The sequence below is a fragment of the Ciona intestinalis genome, chromosome 4 (genome assembly GCF_000224145.3).
Source record: "Ciona intestinalis chromosome 4, KH, whole genome shotgun sequence".
Lineage (NCBI taxonomy): Eukaryota > Metazoa > Chordata > Ascidiacea > Phlebobranchia > Cionidae > Ciona > Ciona intestinalis.
This window is the reverse complement of record NC_020169.2, coordinates 230,257-254,901: the sequence shown is the minus strand read 5'-3', so window position 1 is coordinate 254,901 and position 24,645 is coordinate 230,257. Positions and strand designations below refer to the sequence as shown.

At 33.4% G+C, this 24,645-nt stretch overlaps 1 protein-coding gene across 1 annotated transcript in view; it reads right to left on the bottom strand.

Annotated features, from left to right (window-relative positions):
- The window catches only part of LOC108949408 (MAM and LDL-receptor class A domain-containing protein 2-like), a 32,566-nt gene extending 7,973 nt beyond the window's left edge, over positions 1–24,593 (bottom strand). The window contains exons 1-46 of the mRNA XM_018811410.2: positions 24,361–24,593; positions 23,819–23,976; positions 23,227–23,422; positions 22,982–23,110; positions 21,999–22,165; positions 21,660–21,755; positions 21,241–21,364; positions 20,755–20,985; positions 20,132–20,307; positions 18,688–18,928; positions 18,166–18,375; positions 17,769–17,992; positions 17,425–17,572; positions 16,924–17,090; positions 16,422–16,719; positions 15,851–16,080; positions 15,524–15,659; positions 15,116–15,296; positions 14,670–14,776; positions 14,449–14,607; positions 13,838–14,103; positions 13,286–13,517; positions 12,736–12,896; positions 12,373–12,483; positions 11,657–11,822; positions 11,168–11,308; positions 10,596–10,729; positions 9,250–9,424; positions 8,641–8,896; positions 8,028–8,232; positions 7,514–7,781; positions 7,219–7,350; positions 6,878–7,014; positions 6,333–6,548; positions 5,436–5,632; positions 5,011–5,161; positions 4,583–4,769; positions 4,134–4,447; positions 3,500–3,640; positions 3,333–3,443; positions 2,894–3,145; positions 2,375–2,591; positions 1,876–2,059; positions 1,348–1,594; positions 768–934; positions 59–299 (exon numbers count right to left, since the gene is read on the bottom strand). Of these exons, the coding sequence (XP_018666955.2) occupies positions 59–299; positions 768–934; positions 1,348–1,594; positions 1,876–2,059; positions 2,375–2,591; positions 2,894–3,145; positions 3,333–3,443; positions 3,500–3,640; positions 4,134–4,447; positions 4,583–4,769; positions 5,011–5,161; positions 5,436–5,632; positions 6,333–6,548; positions 6,878–7,014; positions 7,219–7,350; positions 7,514–7,781; positions 8,028–8,232; positions 8,641–8,896; positions 9,250–9,424; positions 10,596–10,729; positions 11,168–11,308; positions 11,657–11,822; positions 12,373–12,483; positions 12,736–12,896; positions 13,286–13,517; positions 13,838–14,103; positions 14,449–14,607; positions 14,670–14,776; positions 15,116–15,296; positions 15,524–15,659; positions 15,851–16,080; positions 16,422–16,719; positions 16,924–17,090; positions 17,425–17,572; positions 17,769–17,992; positions 18,166–18,375; positions 18,688–18,928; positions 20,132–20,307; positions 20,755–20,985; positions 21,241–21,364; positions 21,660–21,755; positions 21,999–22,165; positions 22,982–23,110; positions 23,227–23,422; positions 23,819–23,976; positions 24,361–24,577 (8,604 nt within the window). The 5' untranslated portion in view covers positions 24,578–24,593. The remainder of the gene's footprint in view (positions 1–58; positions 300–767; positions 935–1,347; positions 1,595–1,875; positions 2,060–2,374; positions 2,592–2,893; positions 3,146–3,332; positions 3,444–3,499; positions 3,641–4,133; positions 4,448–4,582; positions 4,770–5,010; positions 5,162–5,435; positions 5,633–6,332; positions 6,549–6,877; positions 7,015–7,218; positions 7,351–7,513; positions 7,782–8,027; positions 8,233–8,640; positions 8,897–9,249; positions 9,425–10,595; positions 10,730–11,167; positions 11,309–11,656; positions 11,823–12,372; positions 12,484–12,735; positions 12,897–13,285; positions 13,518–13,837; positions 14,104–14,448; positions 14,608–14,669; positions 14,777–15,115; positions 15,297–15,523; positions 15,660–15,850; positions 16,081–16,421; positions 16,720–16,923; positions 17,091–17,424; positions 17,573–17,768; positions 17,993–18,165; positions 18,376–18,687; positions 18,929–20,131; positions 20,308–20,754; positions 20,986–21,240; positions 21,365–21,659; positions 21,756–21,998; positions 22,166–22,981; positions 23,111–23,226; positions 23,423–23,818; positions 23,977–24,360) is intronic.
- Between the last annotated feature and the right edge of the window lie 52 nt (positions 24,594–24,645).

Below are 24,645 nucleotides of genomic sequence, written 5' to 3'. Positions count from 1 at the left end.
ATACTCTAAACTAAAGCAAGAAATCTAACCACTGTTTAGTGGTCAATAATCAACTTACATTAAAATCATCACTTGGGTTAGTTGCAGTGACTTGCATATATCTCCACAAGTCACCCTGATTGCCGGTTTCACTCCACACAAGTTGCGAAGGAGATAATTTTTGACTTGAAGGTTTCACATAAACATTCAGTTTCCCAATGGATGCACCAAACATGTGGTAAAACATTTCAAAACAATATCTACTTGCAGCTGGATAGTCATAACTGATAAGCTGAGCTGTGTCGCCCGCTATGCGAGGGCTGTGTAAATGGTAAATGTTTGTAAAAACTTTTAAATAAATTTCAACCAGTAACGTACCCCACCTATCATTTTTCACTTTTTAAAGCTTTTTACTTTTATGTAATTTACTTAAGATGTAAAATGCATCAATACAACAAAACAAAGTTTTACTATCTCCTGACAGAAAAAGTTGGCACAAAGTTTTTCCTTTTAGAAAAAAGGTATGCTGATAAACCTGAATTGTTTAAGAAATATTAGCCCAGTAAAGTGTGCAGAAACAGCACCTTCTGGGAAAATACAAATTCAGTTTTGCAACAACATTTTTTCCAGAAAAAATATTCAATTCTGATGAAGACAAATTGAACAGAATATCGAATATAATTAAAAATAAATTTGAGAAAAGAGCTGTTTAGGGTTTATATTATCCATGGGTGAAACACTTTATAGTTATACACATATATGTGTGTATGAGCGTTTGTGTCAGTTACCTTGATGTTTCAATAAAACTGTATTTTCCAACTTGTGAGCCATATGTGTGGTCTAATGATGGACCAGTACCTTGAGATGAAGTACCGTTGTTACCACGTGACCAGTCAAACACATCACTGATGGATTGCGTCCACTGACAATGATCAGCCTCGAAATTACATGTTCCCTGTTAAATATATAGTTTTATAAACATTTGAATTAAAAAATAAAAGTTGTTTGCATATTACTGTTAGCCTGTTTTATCTACTAGGTATTTATGATATAAGTTTATGTTTTCCACAAAATCATCGTCTGCTACAAGCCATGAAAATTGAATTCAACACATATGATGCAGAAGTGTGGTGGTGCAACATAAGGTAAACCCACAGTTGGTTGAGGTTTATTAAGTCAAATATTTCAAAATAAATTTGATACAGCTTTACTAACTATTTTTTCCTTTAAATATTTTATACTTAAATTTTCTTTATCCTATTTAAGACTTGGCGCTTTTTATACAAAATAAGTTTGGCAGAAAAGGGTAGGTGATTCACATTACGCCTGGCAACAACAGTTTGTATATATAAGCAAAAAGCAACGTACATCTGGTGGGCAGACTCCATAGTCCAATACAAAATCATCCAAAGCAATATCACCACTGAAGCTCTGGCCAACAAAAGCCTCAATCCAGAAACGCACAGGTGTAAAAGTTTGGATTGTGTATTTTGCTGGTAACCAATAATTTGACTGCTTTCCTGTTAAGGTCCACAACAATATGCGATCTCCATGAGAAAATTCAAGATACATGTTTAGAGTTTCTACTGTGGCCCCAAACATGTGATACCAGAATCTGTACATGAAACATGATGATCACTCATTTTACCTTGGAGTTATAGAAGAGGTAATGTTTGTTTTATATAGGTAGTTGCTTCATTGACCTATACAGCCACTGACTTTACCAGCTTTATATTTGCATTGTGGAACAACATAGGAATAAAAAAAAAACGGTTGTCCTGATGCACACATGCAAATGGCTTTATAGATTGGGTAACTCTGTAAGTATTTATTTTTGGTTTATTTGATTTTTAAAGTTTAAATAAAGCTTCAAAAATTCAATAAGTTATCACCTACCCAAAACAGCCTGAGTTTGATAGTGGAGGCAACCATGGGGATAGAAGCACAGTGCGATCACCAGGAACTCTTGGGCTTGAACTTTCCATATATATATAATAACCTGTACCTGATGTATGGTCACCATCTGGTCCAGTGTTGGCAGAGCTTGTATGTCCAGATATACGTAACCAGTCAAAATCATCTGTTAAGTAGATTACTGAATTTCAAAACCTTTTACAAGCTGAAGACACGCCTAAATCCATTGGTTTGACTATTACCCCAACTTTCTTAATTCAAATTTAAAAAATTTCTTAATTCAAATTTAAAATTTAAAAAATTCACTTTACATACTCAACCTTTTTTATTACTGCTGAATGAAAGGTTTGCAGCATGGAAGTTATACAACATATATATTTTTTATATATTTTTGTGACATCTTGTGTTAATCATTATAAACAAGAATGTCTTTTACCCAATAGCAATAATATGATATATGGAATAGTGTATACTAACTGACCGTCATTACTATTTGTCCATGCACAAGTGTTCTGGTCGAAGTTACAGTTAGCAACGGTAAGATCTTGAAATGGTTCAGCTTCAGGTGGAAGTAATGTGCAAAATTTATCATCAACAAACCGTATATCATCAATAGCAAGATAACCATTAGGTAAATTGGGTAAACCAAGGACTGCTTCAAATACTATGTTATATTCAATAACACTTGATATTGGTACCTGTAATTAAAAATCATGGAACCAAACAATTTCTCGGTCAGTTGTGCAACTAAAAAGTTATAACATGCATGTTCTACAACAGACTATTATGCATGATTGAAACACCGCCAGCTTGCTTATTTATTACCAAGTATGCAAATTTGTGGGTAACAGTTTTCTTATGTATAACTGTCAGTTTAGAAACCCTTCAGTAGTGGCCACTGAGTTGAACAATTACTGCTTAGTGACTTGTCGCTTCGCCTTTAATCGTAGCAGCTTTTTTGAAATTTAAAATTAACCATAAACATTTTTCTTATTTTTACCTGAGCAGAATACCACTGATTCCCCTGCTCCTTACTGAGTGACCAAACAGGGAACATATTTGCATTAACATTATGTGTGCCGGGAATCCCTTGGTTGATCAGAACTTGCAAAGTACCAATTCCATCACCATACATAAAATACCAAAATTGAAGACAAGCAGTGCCAGTAGTAGGAACCATCCGTTCAGAATTTAATCGTGCAATATCTCCTTGATTTATTTGTTGTGATAAATCAATGAACATATAGCTACCCTGCATGAAAATGCAAGTATTTTAACTGTTTGTTCTTTTGACATCAGTGTTTCAAACACATTCTGCATTTTTTTCGTACATTCTTTATAGCAAAAACCTTTTTTCAGCACCAATAAGTAGCATTTTAGGAAAAATTATCCCACTGCATAAGAATTTAATATTATGTTTAATAATTGCAAGATCTGACCTGTGTGGTTCCTGTGGTGTGATCATATGGTGGACCTGTGCCGTGTGATCCGGAACCAACTATCCAATCAAAATCATCAGAATCTTGCTCGTTAGTAAATGTACACATTCCCTGAAATTTTTTAAATTTATTCAATTTTTAAATAATTTCGGTATTAATCAACTTACAGCATCAAAGCTACAACTTGCAACTGGAGCACATTCACCTTGTGTGATAGTTACATCATCAATACCTATATCGCTTGCAAAGTTACTTCCAACTACACCTTCAAAGATCAACTGATATGTTCCAGTGTTAAGGTAACTTATCTAAAAACAATATAAATCGAAAAGTTGGATAAATAAATAAAACTAGTTTATCTTCGCATGAGGGCATAACAGTTATATTTCATACACTTCGCGCCCACTTTCGAGTTACCACATATTTTTCTTGGTAAACTATGTTTTTGTTCCTTATTAATTCATATAACCAACAATTTGGACAACACAATATACTTATAGTAACGATGATGTTGAAGCGAATAATCTGTGCTTCAGCTAGTATTGAACCCAATGCCACTTGCTTACTGTGCAACCACCTGACCACTTAGCTATTGGTAGGGAGTAGGGGTCAAGTCACAACATTATTAAATGCTTTTAGCAAACACCTAATTGCATGATTCTAATGCTACATTCCTAAAAGTTGATTTTGTCGGCTTTATTTCTTTTGTTGTGAATTGTTGGGCTTGGTATATTTATTAAAGGAAATGCTTTAAATTATAGATTTAAGTATTTGCCTTGAATTTTATTAAAACCAACATACCTGTGCGATATGCCATTGGTTTCCCTGGTCACCATACATACTCCAAATAGAACTTCCAAGTGGTTGCCCTTCTATATCTGACCCTGCTGTTCTGTATACATTCAACGTACCCATTGTAGATCCATACATGTGATAGTAGAATGTAAGACACTCATAACCACCACCTGTGCTTTTGTATTGGTTATATGGTCGACTTATTAAACGTGCTTTATCATTCTTAACCCTTGGTGATGAGGCTTCAGTGTACATATATCTACCATATGTAGTACCATATGTATGATCGTATGTAGGACCACTATCAATTGTTGATGTGCCTGTAGATACAAAAATTATCACATCATGAAAGCAGTAAGCCTTAAATGGTTAGATTTTGTTTGATAAAAACATATTATATACAAAAATAAAAAAAAAAAAAATTAAACCCATGAAAAATGAGAATAGTAGCATACCTCCTGAAGTTTGTATCCAGTTAAAATCATCTGTGTTGTCTTGTTGGTAACCACATGCAAGATCATCCTCAAATGAACAAAACAACTCCTGGTCATTTGGTGGTGGACACAACCCAAGTATTAATTGAACATCATCAATAGCAATATCACCAGTGTAACTGCTGCCTGCTGTGGCATTAAAGTATATCTGCAATAATAGATGATTAAAAAAGTTTTGTACTGCAAAATCTCTATTACAGAAACTTTAATATATTAATCCAAAGCCAATAATTGAAAGCTTTAGGTCAGCCTAAAATGTAAAGTTGCAATTTCACACTATAAACTTTACATTTCACAATCATCAACTTAATGTTAAAAATTCAAAACTAAAAATCTCTGAATCCTTATAGAAAGTACATCACACACAACTTTTACACATGGAACACCACCTGAAAGTCATAATCTGATATGATATCAACAGCAGCAGGGTACCATGCACTACCTAACCCTGTATCTTGTTTCCATAACAATGTTGCATTTGTTGATGGTTGCTTAATCAAAACCTCCAAACGTTGTATATAAGATCCATACATTGAATACCTGAAACACAACATTTTAAATAAGCAATACATTTTTTACACATTTTGATTATTAGCAATTTAGTATTCTCTTTAGGTGGCTTTCAGATATGTTTGAAGTGAAAATCTGAATTAAATAAATGTAAATTATTTATTCTTGGCAGGCAACTTTAATTGTTATTACTTGTGCTAGCATGTTAAACTTCTTGTTCCAGCATAAGAGTTACAACTTGTGGGTAATTGTATTTTTATGATAACAATAATCACAAGCTTAAGTATTTGTTAAAATAAGTTACCAGAATCTGAGGCATGATCCTCTAGTTGAAGGGCTTACACCACTCATAATAACAGCATAATCCCCTGGCAATGTTGGCGTTGATGTTTCAATAAAAATGTATTTTCCAATCCCAGTAGTGTGGTCACCATTGGGGCCTGTGTTCTGTGTAGGTGTGTTCCCTGTACCTTGCGACCAGTCAAATATATCAGTTGTATCCTATTCAAGTTATAATAATTAGAAAAGGTGGGCATGTGTTTTACCTCACAGCACAATGGAATTTTCCAGATCCGATAACAAGATGTTTATTGTTAAAAAGCACATAATAATTATGTCTGCTTATTGTTTTTAAAAAGCCAATGAAAATATTTTATTTACAAAAATCAGAGTAAAACCGAAAAACTTCTCTGGTACTGTAGCATATAACTTGCGTTTTATCATAAAATAAAATATTGGTAACAAACTAATGTTATAATAATATGCTATGTGATACTTGATTAGCATCGCTGCATCTTTTGTACCTGTGTCTTTTTAGGAATTTATTTTTATATTTAATTTCTTGTGTATTACAGTAATGCACTTCTTCTACAATTTACAAGTTTGCTTCTGAAACTGTTCACTGTGAACTATTGGTGGAATTCATTTTTTGGGTTTTAGTTTTTCTATCATGACCCAATCTTTTGGTTAATCCTCTTTGAATGTTGACTCCCCCCAATAAATGGCTCCTGCACACTTTTTGTTTCTTGTTTTTTTTTTTTTCAATTATAAATGTAAATATGTTTTTAACTGTAAGCTTGTTTCAACAACCGTTGTTTCGTTGAAAACATTTCTAAATCTTTGCTACCGTAATCGAAAAGGAAAATAGAGTTATTATTTTCATTATACTAATAAAACTCCTATAACACATATAGTAACTAACCTGCACATAGCTGCATAAGTTTTGGTCAAAGTTACAATTAATAGGACCATCTGGTATAGGAGGTTGTGTGGTAGGGAATGGCGTGGTTGTTGAACCATCATTATAACTTGGGTCAGCTTCCAAAGGAAACGTTCCACAATCAAATTGTAAAAATTCAATGTCATCCAATGCAATGTAACCACTTAACCCACTTGTTAGCACAGTTTCAAACAGTAGCTATTAAAAACATTAGTAAACTTCTAGTTTACTACTTTCTTGATTATCTGATCTGGTTGTAAAAATATATTCAAATTTGGTATAAATGGAAGAAAAAAAAACAGAAATGTAATGGTTTAAATGGTGATATTGCTCTGATATACCAAGGACAACAATGGGTAAAATGTTGATAAAGGCAGATCAACCAGATAGCGAGTAAAACATTGATTACAGCAATAAAAACTACAAAGCTTGGTCTAAACGCTTTGTGTTTTTACCAATATAAGGCAGTAAAGATAATCTAGCAAGGTTTGGATATTTCTGGAAGAAATGTATTTGAAACAACTTACATTATAAGGAGCAATAAGTCCACGCAGTGAGATCGTTCCTTCCAACCAATCATTACTTTGTGCTCCACTAAGTTGCCACATGGTGTATGGTGTATATACACCAGCATTATCCTGACCAATCCAAAGAACTAAATCACCTGTGGTTAACACCAATGTAATATAAACACTTACTATATCAAACTATGCTACAGATACCGCTAGGCATAATGAAAATGTAGCTAGAATTCTTTAAAACAACTTGTAGTTGAAATAGTACCCTGGTCAAAGCTGACAGAAAGTTAAGGGTTTCGAATGACTTTTAATTTGAAAATTCCTTTAAAAAATATTTATATTACACACACCAGCATCTGGACCATTCATGTAGTAATAGAATCTGAAGCATTGAGCAAAATCACTGAGAACTGTTTCCGAAAATAGCTGAGCACGATGACCACTTTCATGGGGGTATATGTAATTCACATACACATATTGACCTGGAAGTTTGTATTATGATGATCAATATTCTTCGTTTAGTTAAACACAGGTATTCTTATGAGCAGTATGTACATCAGCATCTTACTCTTATTAAACATTTACAAGATAGCAAACAATATAAGCCAGTAAAAGTTATTATCTTTAATTTTAAAAAATACTTACCAGCTGGTGTTCCAAATGTATGATCCACTGCAGGTCCAACACTGGAACTTCTTGTTTGAATTCCGCTACCAACCAACCAATCCATCTGCGCCTGATTAAACCCGGGCAATGCATTATTATTATTATTCTGCCAAGTACCAGCTCCGTTCTCAAAGTCACAGTTTCCCTGCACGGGACAATTGCCTTTGCGAACCACCACATCATCAAGAGCGATTATGAAGTCATAGGATTGTGTAGGAGCAGTTCCAGAATAACTTTCAAATACAATCTAGAATGTAAGTTAATATAATAAGCAAACCTAACTATATTGGCATACATTATTCTATGAAACGATATATTAAAAAAATTTATTGCAGTAGCTTTAATACACTATTTCATCAGTTATCAGAAATTGCCAAATTTTTATTTTTCAAAAATCGTGTTTTAAGTGGAAAAATGATTAACATAAATGTAATTGGTAAAGCTGTAATTATGCTCTGATCATCCATATAGTAACGTTAAAAATCTAGTTTACCTGATGATATTGTTGTAATGATATAGATATCTGAGCAACATTCCATGAAGTTCCTTTATCTCCAACTGCTTCCCAAATTGCCGATCCTAAACTGGTGCCTTGTTTAAGATAAACCCTTAAGTAGGCATCCGTACGCAACCCTGACATGTAATACCAAAACTCCAGACAATCTCCGTTTGTGGGAGAGTGAGTAGGCGAGAGTAACCTGAATTTAATGAAATTTATAAACTTTTCCCTTCTATCTATGGCTAACAATTTGGATAACTTATAAAGTACCACAGAGTTAAATCAATTACATTTAATTGTCATATGCTCTAATTTGGAGGTTAGTGGTCCAACCACTGTGGCAGCACAAAGGTGGTAAACCATAATAAAAAAAATAACCTATTCCACACCAAGTTGCAAAGCAAGTATTGGTTACATTAATAAATCCTTTTTGCTTATTAAAGGAACATACCAACAAAAAAAATGTAATCCAAAGGGATCAAGTTTCAAGCTGTTATTTATGCAATCATTTCAGAAGCTGTTTCGTTGTAAAAACTTTAGTGATATCTTCAGATCAATTTGCTCCTTAGGTAGCCCTACCATGCTAGAATTACCTATGTTTGCTTACCGTGTAGTGGTTGAGGAAACACCATTAGCAGAAGTCAACATATATTTTCCATAAAAGCTGTTTTGTGAATGATCATACAGTGGAGATTTAGGATATTGCTCTTCAGCTAAAAATGCACTAGCATGCAGCCAAGTATATAAGCCACTAGATTCAATTAGATAACCACACATTAGTTCACTTTCAAAGTCACAGACCCCAATCTCCGAGAATGGGCACTGGTCTGGTGACAACCTAATGTCATCAATAGCAATATCACCTAAAACAAAATATTAGGTTAAAAATTTGCATTAGCATTTTAGGGTGTGCAAATGTGCTGGTAAAATATTAGGTACTGTGTATCTATGTCTACTTAAAGAGTATTATTGTTATTCATTTTGTCAGTGGCATCATTAGAATGTAATATGACAACAGTTTTAAAAACAAAACATATTTTCATAAAGATTCGAAAAAATTCTTAAATTGAGCACGAAGTTCAAAGTGTTAAAAGTGTTTATATAAACTGAAAAATTGATAATGTTTTTTTATATTAGGCAACCAGTAAATAAGAAGAAAAGGAAAATTAGGCAGTGTAATTGGAAAAAAGGTTAAGAATCACTGAGTTACACATACCACCATCCTGGGCATCAACAATTCCTTCAATAATAAATAAGGAACCGGCCACAGGTGCAACATCCACATGTATATTGAACCAATTATTAGTGGTGCCCCCGCTATGTGACCATATTGGTGTTGAACCGATTACATTTGTGGTAGACTGCATGTAAAGACTCAATGTTCCAACATGCTGAAAAAAGAGATATCGCTTTTTTAAAAATATAATTAAAACTAAAAGTATTCGTATCCTATTGCTAATTTTAATATAGGTATATGATTTATTTGATATTATTATTGTGCATGAATATATCTTTAAAACTAGTGTGTTTAGCATTGTAATAATTGTTTTTTGATGTTTAAGTAATCTGTTGCAACTCATTGTGAGTTTAATGTATGCTGGGTCTAACAGTCAAACACACTTTGTAAACAATCCACTTTTTTATATGTTGTATGTTTTAATGACCTTTATTTTTTTATTATTTCCGTTCTCTTTGTAGTTGTTAAGTAATTATATACTTTTCTTGTATTTTCTACTTCAAAGAAACTTTAACACTTTTTTGGAGTTTTGGGTGTTTTGTTTTTTCTCTAACATAAACAAGGATCAAAATAACACGTCACAATTACCATTTTGCGTTAGATAAATCATTTTTAGCAATGGACAGACAGTTACCAAACACAGTGAACTACCCATTAGGCTAGCATCCTTGCAATAAGGTTAACTCATCAGGCAAGCGAATAATTATTTTATGTCACAACAGTATCAATTCATACGTGGATTATTTATGATAAAATAGGGATTTAGTAACAGTTTAATTGTCGAAATATAGCAGCAATTGTATTGTCAGTTATTATCACAGTAGTGATTAGATGCATTTATTGTGTTAAGATTAGAAGTGTGTAGATTGATAGAATATTTGCGCTTTTACAGTTAGTGATATTTTAAGTATTTAATCGTTGTAAACGTTATGATGTATGCTGTAATGTAATGACATGGGTTGGTGTGAGTAGTTAAAACTTAAAAATACGATTATATAATTTTAACAAATAGAAAAATGCGATGAAAGCTTATGCCACTAATTCAAACCCTGCTTATAACGTCTTGTGGTTTCATAAATTCGAATATTGCACACAAGCTGAAGCTACCACAAACTTTGTGGGAGATATTGTTTTACAGTTTTGATTTGAAAACATTTTTCAAGAGTTGCTTATTTTAAACTTATTAAGCCAGATCCTTAACAACAGTTGATATAACCCAGTGGTCCCTTACGGGTTGTCTAAATTGTCAGTTACCCAAATAAAATATAAAAAATTAGAAAAACCTGCATTAGATTTATCCATATGTATTTTAGCAAACAACTCACCGGACCAAACATGTGATACCAGAATGTGAAACATTGAGCTGGTAGATTATAAGGAGGGTTTCCACTGTATATGCGTGCTGCATCACCAAGTCTGTTAGGAAGTGATGATGTAAATAGAATATAGCTTCCAGATCCTGTTAAGCACGAAAAATGAAATAAAACAATATAAAGTTTCTGTAATGAATGTGCACAGTATTAAACACTTGTATTACTGAGATATAAATAAATCTTAATCAATTGCAAATCGATTAGTAGTATTACATGTATATATTACTTTTTAAAATCTTAAAGAAAACTTTTGCAAAGCATGGTGATTAACAGTTTAAATTGAATATGTTCTGTACTAAACAACCTGATATAAATATTGAGTTACAATGCTCCTCATCAGACAACAAGCTTTTCTTTAACATTTTAAGTCAAAACAATTATTTTATATAAAAGTGCATAAAAAATAACAACAGAAAAAAAAACTACAGTTACTGTTTGACAAAACTAGAAATTTGCTTATACTATGTGCATATTAAAGTAGTAATAATTTTAAAATATAAAAACATTAAATGTAAGAGTTGTACCTGATCCAGTTGTAATATCAACATGTGGTGCTGAGTTTGAAGACATTGAAGCCCTTTGAACAACCCAATCACTTGTATCTGATGTATCTTGATTCCATTTACAAATTCCAGATTCAAAATCACAATCAATATTAGTCGGAACTGTTTAAAATTAGTAATGTTACATGACTATCTTAAAATAGTGTTTTAATAATTTACAGCTTTCACATTAATGTGCAGTCTTAATTCTATAATCAAACCTGATAATTAAAAAAAGAAAACAGAAGAGTGTGGTATTGGTTAATGCCGTTTACGTGTTTAGTTTTAAAAAGTAAAAGTGATGCCCCTTAGCCCTCAACCAAACCCCCTAACCCACATTCTTAAACCTCCAGTGAGAGATCCGTAATCCCTAATTCTAAATCCGAACCCCTGTTTTTTAAAACTTGCTTGTCTTTTTATTAAACAGCTGTATATAAATTATAACAAAACTTTTCAATATACACAACACACCTGGTGTAGGTCCAGTAACCACAGTTTGTGGTGGAAGTGTAGGGGAGGTTGGTTTGATAACTTCAGCATTCTGTGGAAGAAATGAACATCCCCCAGCATTGAAACTCACATCATCAATGGAGATATCTGAATATGTTGCACTGCCTAATATTCCTTCAAGTATGATCTGTGAAGAAGAGAACAGATCTATAATAAATGTGTCCAAAAGAATGATTCCCACTTATTTATTCCTGCATGGCAATGCAGCAACAGTCAATATAACATTGGTGTGTGTCTTCTCATACACCTCCGGCTCGTTTACAAGTTATTACATATTTCTTTGTGCATGACTAACAATATAACAACCAATTAGTACAACTTTGGTGGAACCAATGACTCTTATGGGTCTTGTCCACGGCCCATACAGCTTTTAGCTCCATTTAAAACAAACATAAAAACACATTTGCATCTTGGCCTTGTTTGTTTTAAAGGCTAACGACAGAAAATTAGGCAAATAAGATAACAAACATAATACGTTAAAAAAAAATCTAGTTTATTTTATTAATAGAGAAAATGGCATAAAGGTTGAATTTCTAAAGGAGCAACAAACCATTAAAGAATGAAAACTAATTGCTAATGCTTTGGATATATAGGTTGTGGTACCAAAACACCCAATAACTGTTTGATGAAAATGAATTCATACATACTCTACCAAGTGCACAATGTCTAATTATTACCTGGTATTCTACATTGCTTGTAAACTGTAGACGCCCATTATTCCAGCTGTTTCCTTGATCCTCAAATAACTTCCATAATAAAACTAAATTTTCATCCCCATTTGATGCAGACTGTAAAATTACATGATGTTTTTCATTTTAAATTACATGAAATTATTGAACTATCAAATGTGCATAACAAAACAAAAACACGGGAAATAAAAAACACAACAAAAGAAAAATTCCCTAACAAATGATTCTAAACATCATGTTAGCATTGGTAAACACAGCAAAATTCAATGTAAACATTAATGCCAGAATATTTATTCCTAGTAAATACCTTATACGTAGTTGCAGCAGTGGTAAAATAAAATTTATTACTACCTGTTGGAGGTATACATTCAATGTTCCCATACCAGTACCATACATATGATAATAGAAATTCATGCATCTCTGTCCAGATGTTGGTGCAAACCACTGCGAGACTAATCGAGCTCTGTCACCAGTGGATTGTAAACTGTTGGAGTTGACGTAATAGTATCTGCCTGAAAATGTAAACTTATGAACATTCCATCTTTGTAGCAAGACCACTTAGATGGGTACATAGTGAGACAAGTACAAAATTAATTAAATAATTAGATTTCATATATAAAAAAAAAGATGGAAAAACTACAGCCCACAAAAATAACCAAGAATTAAGTGCATTAGTGGCTGAATTTTGGTTTGAAGTAATTAGTATCTTGCCAAAAACACACTCTCATAATAATACCAGCATCAAGTAAAACTCAGTATTCTCAGGTTATGAATCAAAATTCAATGCCCCTAAGCTGAATGTTTGTTTAATGGTCAGGTATTTTTGCTCCCCATAACTTTATGTATTGGTCAGGTATAAAACAAAATGTTGCTTATATACAAAGCATTTAACACTGATTACCTTCATCAGACTTTGTTGTATGATCAGTAGTAGGTCCAGTGTTGCCTGCATTGTTTGTCATACCAGATCCTTGCATCCAATTAAAGTCATCATTAATGTTGGTGTTGCTCCATGTGCACCACTGTTCAAAGTCACAGTCACCAGGTGGCGGGCAAGGGCGGTCCAACAAACGAAAATCATCAACTGCAATATTCCCTAAATAGTTTGGACCAATAACAGCTTCAAATATAATCTGCAAAAATAGGGAAATATAGGTTGACTATTCTATTTAAACATAATGATAAAGATAATAATAAAGGGCAAAATGTCTATCATTATACATTGATATAGTTACAATATATATAAATAATTATAGGAAAACTGAGGCTGTTAAATCTAACAGGTTGGTGCATATAATTAGAATTCACAATAAACTGTAATCTAAGCAATTATTTAAAACAAATGATGAATATAACTTAAAAAGAATTTTAAAAATCGATAAAAACGAAGTAAAATCGAATTCAAAATGTATAAGGGTGTGCAGTTAGGATCACTAAATAAATAGAGATGTACCTCGTAGTTATCAGATGTTAAATATACAGAAAACTGTGTAGGTTGCCATTCATTTCCTTTTGACCCTGTTTGAGACCAGGCAAGAGATTGCTTTTGACCAACTGTCCTAACATAAGCATTAAGTGCTCCAATACTGGCACCATACATATGGTAGTAAAATGTGGCACAGGTTTCACTTGATGAAGCAGGTGGTGTGAATGTTGGTGTAATTATGCGAGCTACATCACCAAAACTTTGCAATGAAGCATCAACCATGGCATATCGTCCTGTACAAAAGTATTCCATTACATTTAATAAAAAGAAAAGGACGCTTTAGAAATTGTTATCCAATATTTATTCTAAAAGAGTAACTTCATACACTTTGTGTCCACTTATCAGTTACCAATTATAATACTTTGCAGATAATTGATTTTCTGTATGGTCGCATTTTGGAAAACTCATCATTTACCTTAAGATTTGAGTAATAAAATGGATCCTATAAGACACATATACCATTAATAACAGGGTACTAATATTGAGTTGCAAACTTGGTATCTTCCATTCATGAAGTCAACATTCCTAGCAATATTCTGTAGTAGCCATATTATTTATAAATAAAATAAGTAACTTACCATAATTAGTTGTATATGAATGATCAAATGAGGGACCAGTTTCCACACTAGTTGCATCACCAGATCGAAACAGCCAATCAAAATCATCAGTGATGTCTTGTTTAAATCCACATACACTAATATCTTCAAACTGGCACAACTCATTGTATGGAAGTGGTCCTGAATTGATATTGCTGAAGTAATATTTTTCTGTGTAATTGGTTTTTGTTTAAGTATATTACCTGTACATTGTGTAAGAACTCCGCTAACAATATGAGCTTCAGCTATAAGTGTATCTGATGAATTACCTCGACCATAGCAACCTCCCGCATAGCTATCTCCTGTAAACCTATGTTAAATATAGGAATATGATCATTTATTTATATTTGTATCGTATTGTTCATTATATGTGAAGACTTAATACACCTAGTGACTCCACATCCTAGTTACCTAGTAACTTTGTTATTGTTAGTATTCGATGCAACACTGCCAATTTAGAAGGGACAATGGGTTTATGCAATCTCTCTGTGTCTTCCCAAAGACACATAGTCCAACTTTGGTATTCGCATTAAGCAATAAACCTGATATTTTCCAGTTACCGGGCCATGCACTTTGATCACAGTGCTAAAATGCCCGTTACATGAGATTCATTACAATTTTCTTAATATAAAAAATCACTATAACTTACGATGGTAAATGTAATGTCCACGCAGCACAGCCTTGTGCAAAAGCACATGCTTCCGCACATCTTTCAAGATCAGAACCAAATTCACCAAAATAAAAACTATTTGGTCTATCATCAAGCATCGGGCCAGGTAATAAGCCATAAACAGCATTGTATTCATGATATGTATCCCAACATGTAGAATCTGAACATACAAAAAGTATTAGGAATCCATGATAAGTATTAGTTAGTTACGGTCCCGTGGTGGGGGAGGGTTCATAATTAACAACACATGTTTTGTCATTTATTCCCTTGTGCCTATTGAAAAGTAACTATTTATAACTTAATGAGAGAGTTTTTTCTGTGTATTTGTCAACTTCGACAACCCGTTAGTGACCAGTGATCGCAAATGTAAAAAGAGATGTTCATTACATGTATCACAAGTGCCATCTTTCACATAAATATCATCCAATCCAATGCCAGAAGTATCATCATATCCACGTATGCTTTCAAATTGAACTTGCATAACATTAGTCGTATCTGTAGTCGGTGGTAAGTTTACCATGGCCTACAAATAATAAAAGTTTTTTTTTTATATATTCAATATACTTTGGCTAACAAGTATATGTCTCAACAACACATTAGTAGGCTATGCCTTAAAGCAATTATAGCAAAATGTTGCCTTTCAGTAACATCATGTTAGCAGTCATTTGACATAGCAGCACTGTAACCAGAGTGCTGCAACACCAGCTAACTTACCTTTTGCCAGTCAATTCCTTGGTCACCTGCTCTTCCCCACACAGTGATCACAGAATTCATATCTTGTTTATATTTAAGCGAAAGACTTTCAACAGCAGCACCGTGCATGGAATAATGAAAAATCATGCAACGCTGTCCAAACTGATCACTTGATATTGACGGACCACTTAAAAATGAATTGGAAAACACTTGTGTGTTACTTCCCAAAGAGAATGCATATGATCCTGTGCCTGGTGAGTGTATAGTGTATAAGGGGCCAATGAAAATAATTATTCTTAAAAAGGAGTGAATCTAAGGTTCATAAAAAGTTTTTTATCCTCATTAGTGGGGCTGCATACAATTTCCAAATGGGATGAAACAATGGCTGTTAGGTGTGTTGCCAAAAGGCACACAAACCATAATAATAGCAACATCGAACCAGATATATTTTGGTTATAATGCAAGTAATCTAACCACTGTTCCACCTTACCAAAACCAAACAAACTTTCCTGAGAAAAAGTGTTGCGCAGGTTTTGTAGGTATATCTAAGGGTGGTGCTCAATAAGCTTTATATAGTTTAACATTGACAAACCTGTTGTATAATCTCCAATTGGACCAGCGTTTAATTCTCCAATACCACCACTTCTACGATTCCAATCAAATACATCATCTGCACTGTTCACCCACCCACACCAATCACTTTCAAAGTCACATTGAAAACCAGGTATTGGTGGTAGTGGTGTTGTAGTTGGGATAGTAGGGAAAACTATTGGTAGTGCAGATAAAGGATAAATAATTCCTTTACTACAGCTAATGCCAGGTGTAAACTGTACATCATCAATTGCAATATCTCCGTTAATACCTTCGCCTACTATTGCCTCAAAATAAATCTAAAACAAAATTTACAAGGTTAAAATTAAACACCTTGAATGCAGACAAAACTTAAAACCATAAATTTAAATACAACAATCTAAAAGAGGTCAATATAAGGTTGAGAGTAGGGGGTTACAGACTATAGAAGTAACGATGAACCTGAGTTTATAACAACTCTGAATAGGCGGGCTTGCATTAATAAGGAACCAGAGCAAACATACATGGTAATTTGCATGTGAAGTTATAGTAACTTGAGCTTCGTTCCAGTGCTGACCCTGATCACCATGTAATTGCCACCATACAATGTTGTTATTTGTATCACCAACAAGTATGTTTAATGTTCCAATAGTTGATCCATACATGTGGTAGAAAAAAGACAAGCAATCCCCTAACAAAAAAATTATTACAGCACCTCCTTAATTATTTGATCTATTTGTAAAAATAATATAAAACCTTGCTTTACAAAGGCAGAAAAGTGGACTGAGTTCCATGGTGAAGTGATGGCATGCTCTTATCAACCAAGAACAGTGATGGGGCAAACGTTAATAACGTACAGTAAAAGACCAAACATATAAAGTTCTGAAGTATGATCTACATTTATCATAACACCCATTCAACTGACGAACAAATTCCAGTCAAACATATATATAGATAATCAAGGAAAAACTATATTACTATATTTCTTATTTTAATAAAACATATCAATAAAACAATTTTCAAACCTGAGCCAGTTGTCTTTAGTTTCTGATCACTCTGCAAAAGCGCCCGATCTCCTTCTAATCTTGGATTAGATGTTTCAATAAACATATACTTCCCCTCGCCTGAAGTATGGTCTGTAGTGGGTCCTGTATTTGTAGTTGGAGTGGTTCCCTAATTTTAAAGTGGAACAATTATAATTAGCTTATAAGTACACTGATTCTCAAGAATACTAGGTATTAGTTTTAATAACTTGTTAGGTCAATATAAACCTTTACTACATTTTCTAATAGTGCCACTACTGCCACACTACACACGCGATGAACTGCTATCACATAAAAAGAAACTGTACACAAGTAATAACACTTACTTGATTCCAATCCCAATCAAAATCATCAAGCGTTACAACTTGCACCCAAGTACATGGACCAACATCAAAACTACAACTTCCAGCAACACAAAAACCTTCATAAACCAACACGTCATCAATTGCAACATCACACAGTTGGCTGTCACCTCTTTCAATTTGAAATGAAACAATAAACGAAGAACCCGTTTTAGTGAAACCAGTTTGAGCGGGAAGCCAGTCACGACCTTAAGATAATCATAGTATCATTTATATGAAATAATTTCAATAAATAATAAATGTGGCGTGCAACATTTGTAGCGAGTATTTTTTGGCGCAAAATATCACTAAGTAAGCAAATAAATGGCAGATTTAATTGTTGGTCCATCCATACAATTTGATACAAAGCAATGTTAAGTACCTTGATCACCCTGTTTATTCCAAATACTTTTCACCACAACTCCTTTATCATCCAATTGAACAACAGTCAAGGTACCAACATCTTTTCCATACATGGTGTAATAAAAATCCACACAAACATTTGAACCAGCTATATTATACACGGGTGTGTTTAGAGATGCAGTTTGTTTTGTTGCGGTACCACTACTGCCTTTCGCTAGTGCATATTTGCCTGTAATAAAGTGTTCTATTACCATAATGAATGAATAAATGTTACTATATTATCCTCCCAAGGTAGGGTAACTTTTTTATAATAAAAAAGTTGTGTTACATACGCCTTATAATTATCCGATATGTTTTTGTAAAAATATAGTTTTTGAAATTTGGTCAGCAAACTGCACTATTATTTAATGATGAATTATTGGTTGGCAAAATAATGCTCTAAAACATTTTAAATATGGCCAATTCAGACCTACAAACCAGGTCTCTGGAATACCTCACAGTATAAGATTTTATTTACAAAACAAAAACTTGTTTTTCTAACCTGAAGACGTCTTGTAAGTGTGGTCACTCTTAGGTCCAGTTTCACCACTAGATGATGCTCCAGATACAAAAGTCCATTTATAACTTGTGGTAGATTGTGTTGTGTATTGGCAATCAGTTTCAAAGGTGCAAATATAAGTGTTAGGAAAAGTTGGTGGTTGACAGTTGCCATCGTAAAGAGATATTTCATCAATGGCCATGTCACTGGTGTAAGAACTCCCAACTACTCCTTCAAATGCAACCTGAAATATCATAATAAACAGTAAACACTTAGAATAAAAGCCCAAACTAAGAGCCATGTTGCCTTTTTCTTCTCCGAAAAATCCAATATTTAATTTACAAATGTTTTCAAAATATAGATGTAAAGTGGGGAGGATGGGACACTTAGGCACATATTGCGTAATATTTCCAAATATACATGATAGTTTCTGGGTGATACCACAAACAGGTACTATCATTCCTATATTAACTGACAACAATTAAAAAAATTTTTATAAAACACACGAGAAGCGAACAAATGATAAATATTGTATCCTACTCCTACAAATACATATGAACTTGTAGTAACAGAAAATTGATACTAATTATTAATAAAGTTTACATTTTTGCTACAAATCGGGTATTGCTACACTGTTTTTTACACAAACCATTTCTCATAAATTATCTCTGGGTGCAAATGATAGAATTTCGAATAGTTTTTTATATGACAGGTGTTCAAGTCTCGTCACTGCTACAATTGTGGGCGTATATGTCCTTGGGCAAGACACTTAACGAAAATTGCTCCAAACCAGCGGCCACTAACGGAGTAACGGGTTATCCAAATTTTTGAACATACAAACGATGAAAAAATAATAATTCCGGCCACGTGAGGATAAAGTAAATTACATTCATTCCTATCAGTATACTATATTTGAATTACCCCTGAGAGGGAAGATGGGACAAAGAAATGAAATATTTTATATTATTTCAGTATTTTGCAACCTTTTAAAAACCGACTGTGCTAGTTTCTTTGCTATGTAAACTTTATATATACGCCTGTAAAACAATATTGTTTGGTTGATTTTATCCTTAATTAATGCCATATTGACCCCTGCCTATTTTCCTCATGTTTATATCTCAGTTTTTTCACAAAAGTAAAATTATGTTTCATGAGACAAAATCAAACCTCGCTTTATATTGTCACAATACTGTCGAAAAAATTTGTAACTTTATTTTTCTGATTGTTATGAAATTGGGGTCCGTAAAAAAGTCTCATCTGACAAAATGTCACATCTTTCCGCACCCTATTATATATTATAATTTTTTTTACTTTTTTGAAAAAAGATTTTCTTTCAAAACAGCTGGGTATCACATACTTTAAACTACAGAACAAATCTCCAGACTGATGAGTTTTTTGGAAAAAAGTGTATATTTCTTTGAAAACCAAAAGGTTTAAGAATACTTACCTGGAAATTTGATTCTGGTGTAAAATTAATTGCAGAATAAATCCATGCATTTCCAGAATCTCCTGAGTTTGTCCAAACTGGTTTTGTTGGCAGTGTTGATCCATACTTAATGTAAACATTCATTGTACCCATTGTACTACCATACATATGGTAGTAGAACACAAGACATTTAGGGTCTAAAGCAAGAACATTACTACAAATTAAAAAAACATAAGAATCTAAAAGAGAGACCAATAGTCTATTAAATAAATCTAAATTTATATAAACAAATTTAACTTGTTTATTCTTGCACATCAGGAAAACTTAAATTAACAACATAGGTGTTGGATTTCATACACTTATGCTCGCGCACATATTACCAAGTATGCAACTGTGCGGGTAATCTTTTTTCTTTATGACTTTCTTTATGCCATTTGGGACTAAGCATTGGTGACCACTGTGTTGGAACAATATTCATTACAAAGTGAGTGGCACTAGCTAATTAAAATGTTCCTACATTCTCACGCAAGTAAATTGATTAAAAAGAAACCAAACCTAATAACACTATATTTGAAAAACAGAATTTAGGGATGTTGGGAGGATTTAGAGACCTAATGGTCTTACAATAAATATTATTAATGTACCAAGTGAACCAGCATCTTGTTTACTGCTTAATAATCGCGCAACATCTCCTGTCTTGGTTGGAGAAGAAGATTCAACATACATGTAGTCGCCAGTACCACCGTATCCTGATGATGGACCGGTGACTGATGAGGTTGTGGAACCTGAATGTCTGTTCCACGTTATATCTGCAGTGTCATCCTCGTTCCAACCACATTGATTAACTTCAAATGTGCAGTTAACGGGCAGAGATGCTGAAAATAATAATTTTTAAAGGCACAATTAAAGGGTGAAAATATAAAGTATCATACTGTTTGTAACCAACAAATGTGTTAATAAACTAACAATGGTAAATATATATTAAATTAATAAAGTAAATATGTACAGCAGTACAGGCTGTTTATAACAGCAAGGCTCATGGTGATTAAGTGTCTATGATAAAGGACCGCAATCAACACAATTGATATGAAACAGTTTTAAATCAAATAAACATATTTGTTGTTGCATACGTTCAGTTGTAGGAGGGGGGGGTGCAGCTTCAGTAGGATATAATGCGCAAGTGCCACTTGTCCAATCTATATCATCTATTGCAATGTGACCACTTCCACCAAGCATTGTTGCTTGAAAAACAATCTAGTAACACAAGGTATAAGTTAAATCAACCACAATGCACATACATGTAACTTTTGCACAACAAATATAATACAATATTTACAGTTTTAGCTTTTTATTTAACCATCAGGATAATGTGGAAAAATAAAAGACCAAAATTATCGAAAAAAATCCGCTTTTGAGGCACACAAAAGAATAAAGTATTTATGTAATTGATAATAGGTTGGGTGGCTCGGCCAAACATTGGTTAAACATTCGCAAACTTAAAAATGACAACTAAAGAAGTGCGTTAATCCATTTTTTTTAATTATACAACCTTAAATTGGGAGGAAGTGTCAATAGGAACAGCAGCATTTATCCAAGTATTGCTTGTGTCGGAACTATAAATCCATTGCGTGTAGTTCTTTCCATTCTATTATACAAAAAAATGTTGCATAAAAGTATAATTCTGTATATACATTACTACTTCAAAGTATGAATGAATATGTGATTATTTTATTCTTTGATGGAGGGGCATCTGTGGAACTTAACACATATCTCTTGTTTAATAGCTTATACCTTTTCATGTGACGCAAAATTTAAACAACTCGTTAGTGACAAAAGAGTTGAGACAATTATCATTAGTTTGATGTCTTGGTCAAGCACACAAACTTACTGCAAGGCGTTGAATAACTCGTAAACCTCCAGCATTGTTCCCGGCAATATTGATCCAAAATCTTAAACACTTTGGTTTACCATCACTAAGGTTGATAACCTGACCCCATAACTCAGCTGTATCTTGAGCCTTCATTTTATTATGGTATTGAACATACAAGTAATAACCTGTTATAAAAATAGTTGTATCAAGCAATATAATCACTTTTTTCTCCTATTGGGGAGATGCAACTCATGATTAAAACAAGTTAATGTTGTCCAACATAGGTGGTAGCTTGCTACATGCCATTGCCAAAGAACATATATATCAGCAAGTAAGGACAAGGCCGCCATCTTGTTTCCCACAAGTTTCCCGCTCAAACATCGTTGAACTTCACAAGCATAAACTGACATATTTGCTCATTTTTGAGCAATGTTTGGGTTATTTATGTTACACAATTATATATATATAAATTTAACGTATTTGGCACCGGCATTGCAAAAGTTTTAAATACGGTATTTACGTTTAAAATGCGAATGCTTGAGTTTTGGTTGGGTTGTAAAATATTCAATTATTTTCAATTTTGATGCATCATAAATGTTTCCCGTATCCTATAATACAACTATTGAAACAAAAAATGAATAAAGGTCTAAAAAGCAGTTAAAAAGCGCAAAATATCCGTCTGGCGCCCATGCTGATGCATGCATTTCACTCCTGATGTGGGAAACAAGATGGCGTCCATTGACCATTGTTTTCAAACAATGGGTGTCCTTACTTGTTGTATATCTATTTACTTTGGCCATTGCAGGTTACTAAGCAACTTGGACAATTGTTTTTGGTGTGTGACTTTTTGAGCAATCCATTAGTAAGCTGGGTAAACTACTGGCCACGTTAACCATACACGAGTTTTGCATTAAGACACAAACATTGACAAGGTTATATAAACTACTACAATAAAGACCACTTACTTACACATCATTATACAAAAATAACTAAAATTCTACCTTGATTGGAACCCATATGATCAATTTGTGGTCCAAGTCCATCAATTCCTCTGCCTTCAATCCAATCAAATTTATCATTCCCTTTCACATTCGCCCAATCACACAAGTCAGTTTCAAAGTCGCAAGTCACTAAAGTATATAAATTATATCAATAAATATCTAATTTATTAAGTTTTAAACTAGTAAATATGAAGCATATATTATATATGGTGAGCACAGCACTGGATGTATTGAAACATACTCACTTGGAATTGGGCATGCATTGGGTATAATGGTAACATCATCAATAGCAATATCTCCATAATAGTCATTTCCACCCACAGCGTGGAACACAATTTTATAATCATATATAGATGGTACATCCACTCTTGCCAGAAACCAGTTCGGTCCTTGTTCACCGTCTAAACTCCAACGCCACGTATCTTTATCTCCCTTAACATCCTGAAAAAAGCAAACTTTGTAATATTTACTACATGTTAGTGGTTACCTCACTGCCTAACATTCAACAGATGTGCCCTTTCCCTCCTCCCGCCCCCATGTGTTTAGTTTATACACTTCGTGTTAACAATTAAGATTCCAAGTATGTAACTTAAGGAGTTAATTATGTGCTATTTTACTTATGTATGACTTTTAATTCGTACAACCTGTTAGTGACTGTGTCTTCACCAAGGTCAAACACTCACACAATGGTAGTTAGTAGTAGTGCCAAACTTTAAAACTAGTATCCTTAAGTTATGAAGTATGCTACAGCACTGGCCACTGGCTAATATAAAGTTTGTGAACCACTGTTATATATAAACAGCAACAAGACAAATTAAAAAAAATTGTTTTACTTACAGCCCGTTGATATAGAATAAGTGAACCGATATCTCTTCCCAACATATGATAATAAAACTGCACACAATGTGTTCCCTGATCCAATGCATACAAAGGTGAAATTAATCTGGCAATATCTCCATATGTTCGTCCACTCATTTCAATGTACATGTAATAACCTATAAATAAATCATATGTAGTCATTTGCTTCAATATTATAGGCAACAAATAAGTGCGACTTAAATACCCCAACAAAGCAATTAAGGCTCCCATAGTTAGCCTACAAAATAAGTTTCCTAATTCATAAAGGCTTTGCGAACTTAAGGTGGTATAGCAACAGTCTAAATTCATAAATTCAAAGTTGACATTTTAAAGTCAACAAATAATAGTTGGTGTGTGCTAGAGATTTGAGTGGTGCAGGACGATTCACAGTTATAATAAACAAATCATAGTTAAAATTTAGAGCAATACAAATACTTTTTACAGATTCCTTGTGTGCTCCTTTTTTTATAAAAAGCAATGTGAAGAATGTAAAATTTAAATGGTTTAAGGTGAATATATACCTTCATCTGATTGATATGTATGATCTGTAGTAGGTCCAGTATTCACTGAAGAAGTTGCTCCTTTTTTTCGAGACCAATTAAAATCATCTGTATTGTCTTGTGTGAAAGAACAAATAGAAGGATCTTGAAAGTCGCAGCTATGTATGGCAGTTTCAACTAAATGAATGAATGTAATGTAACTTACTTTATCCTCACCTGGCCGGAAAACAACAGTCATTATCACACAGGTTTAACACCTCGTGCCAGCTTACAGAGTTACCATGTATGTTAGCATGGTGATTATTT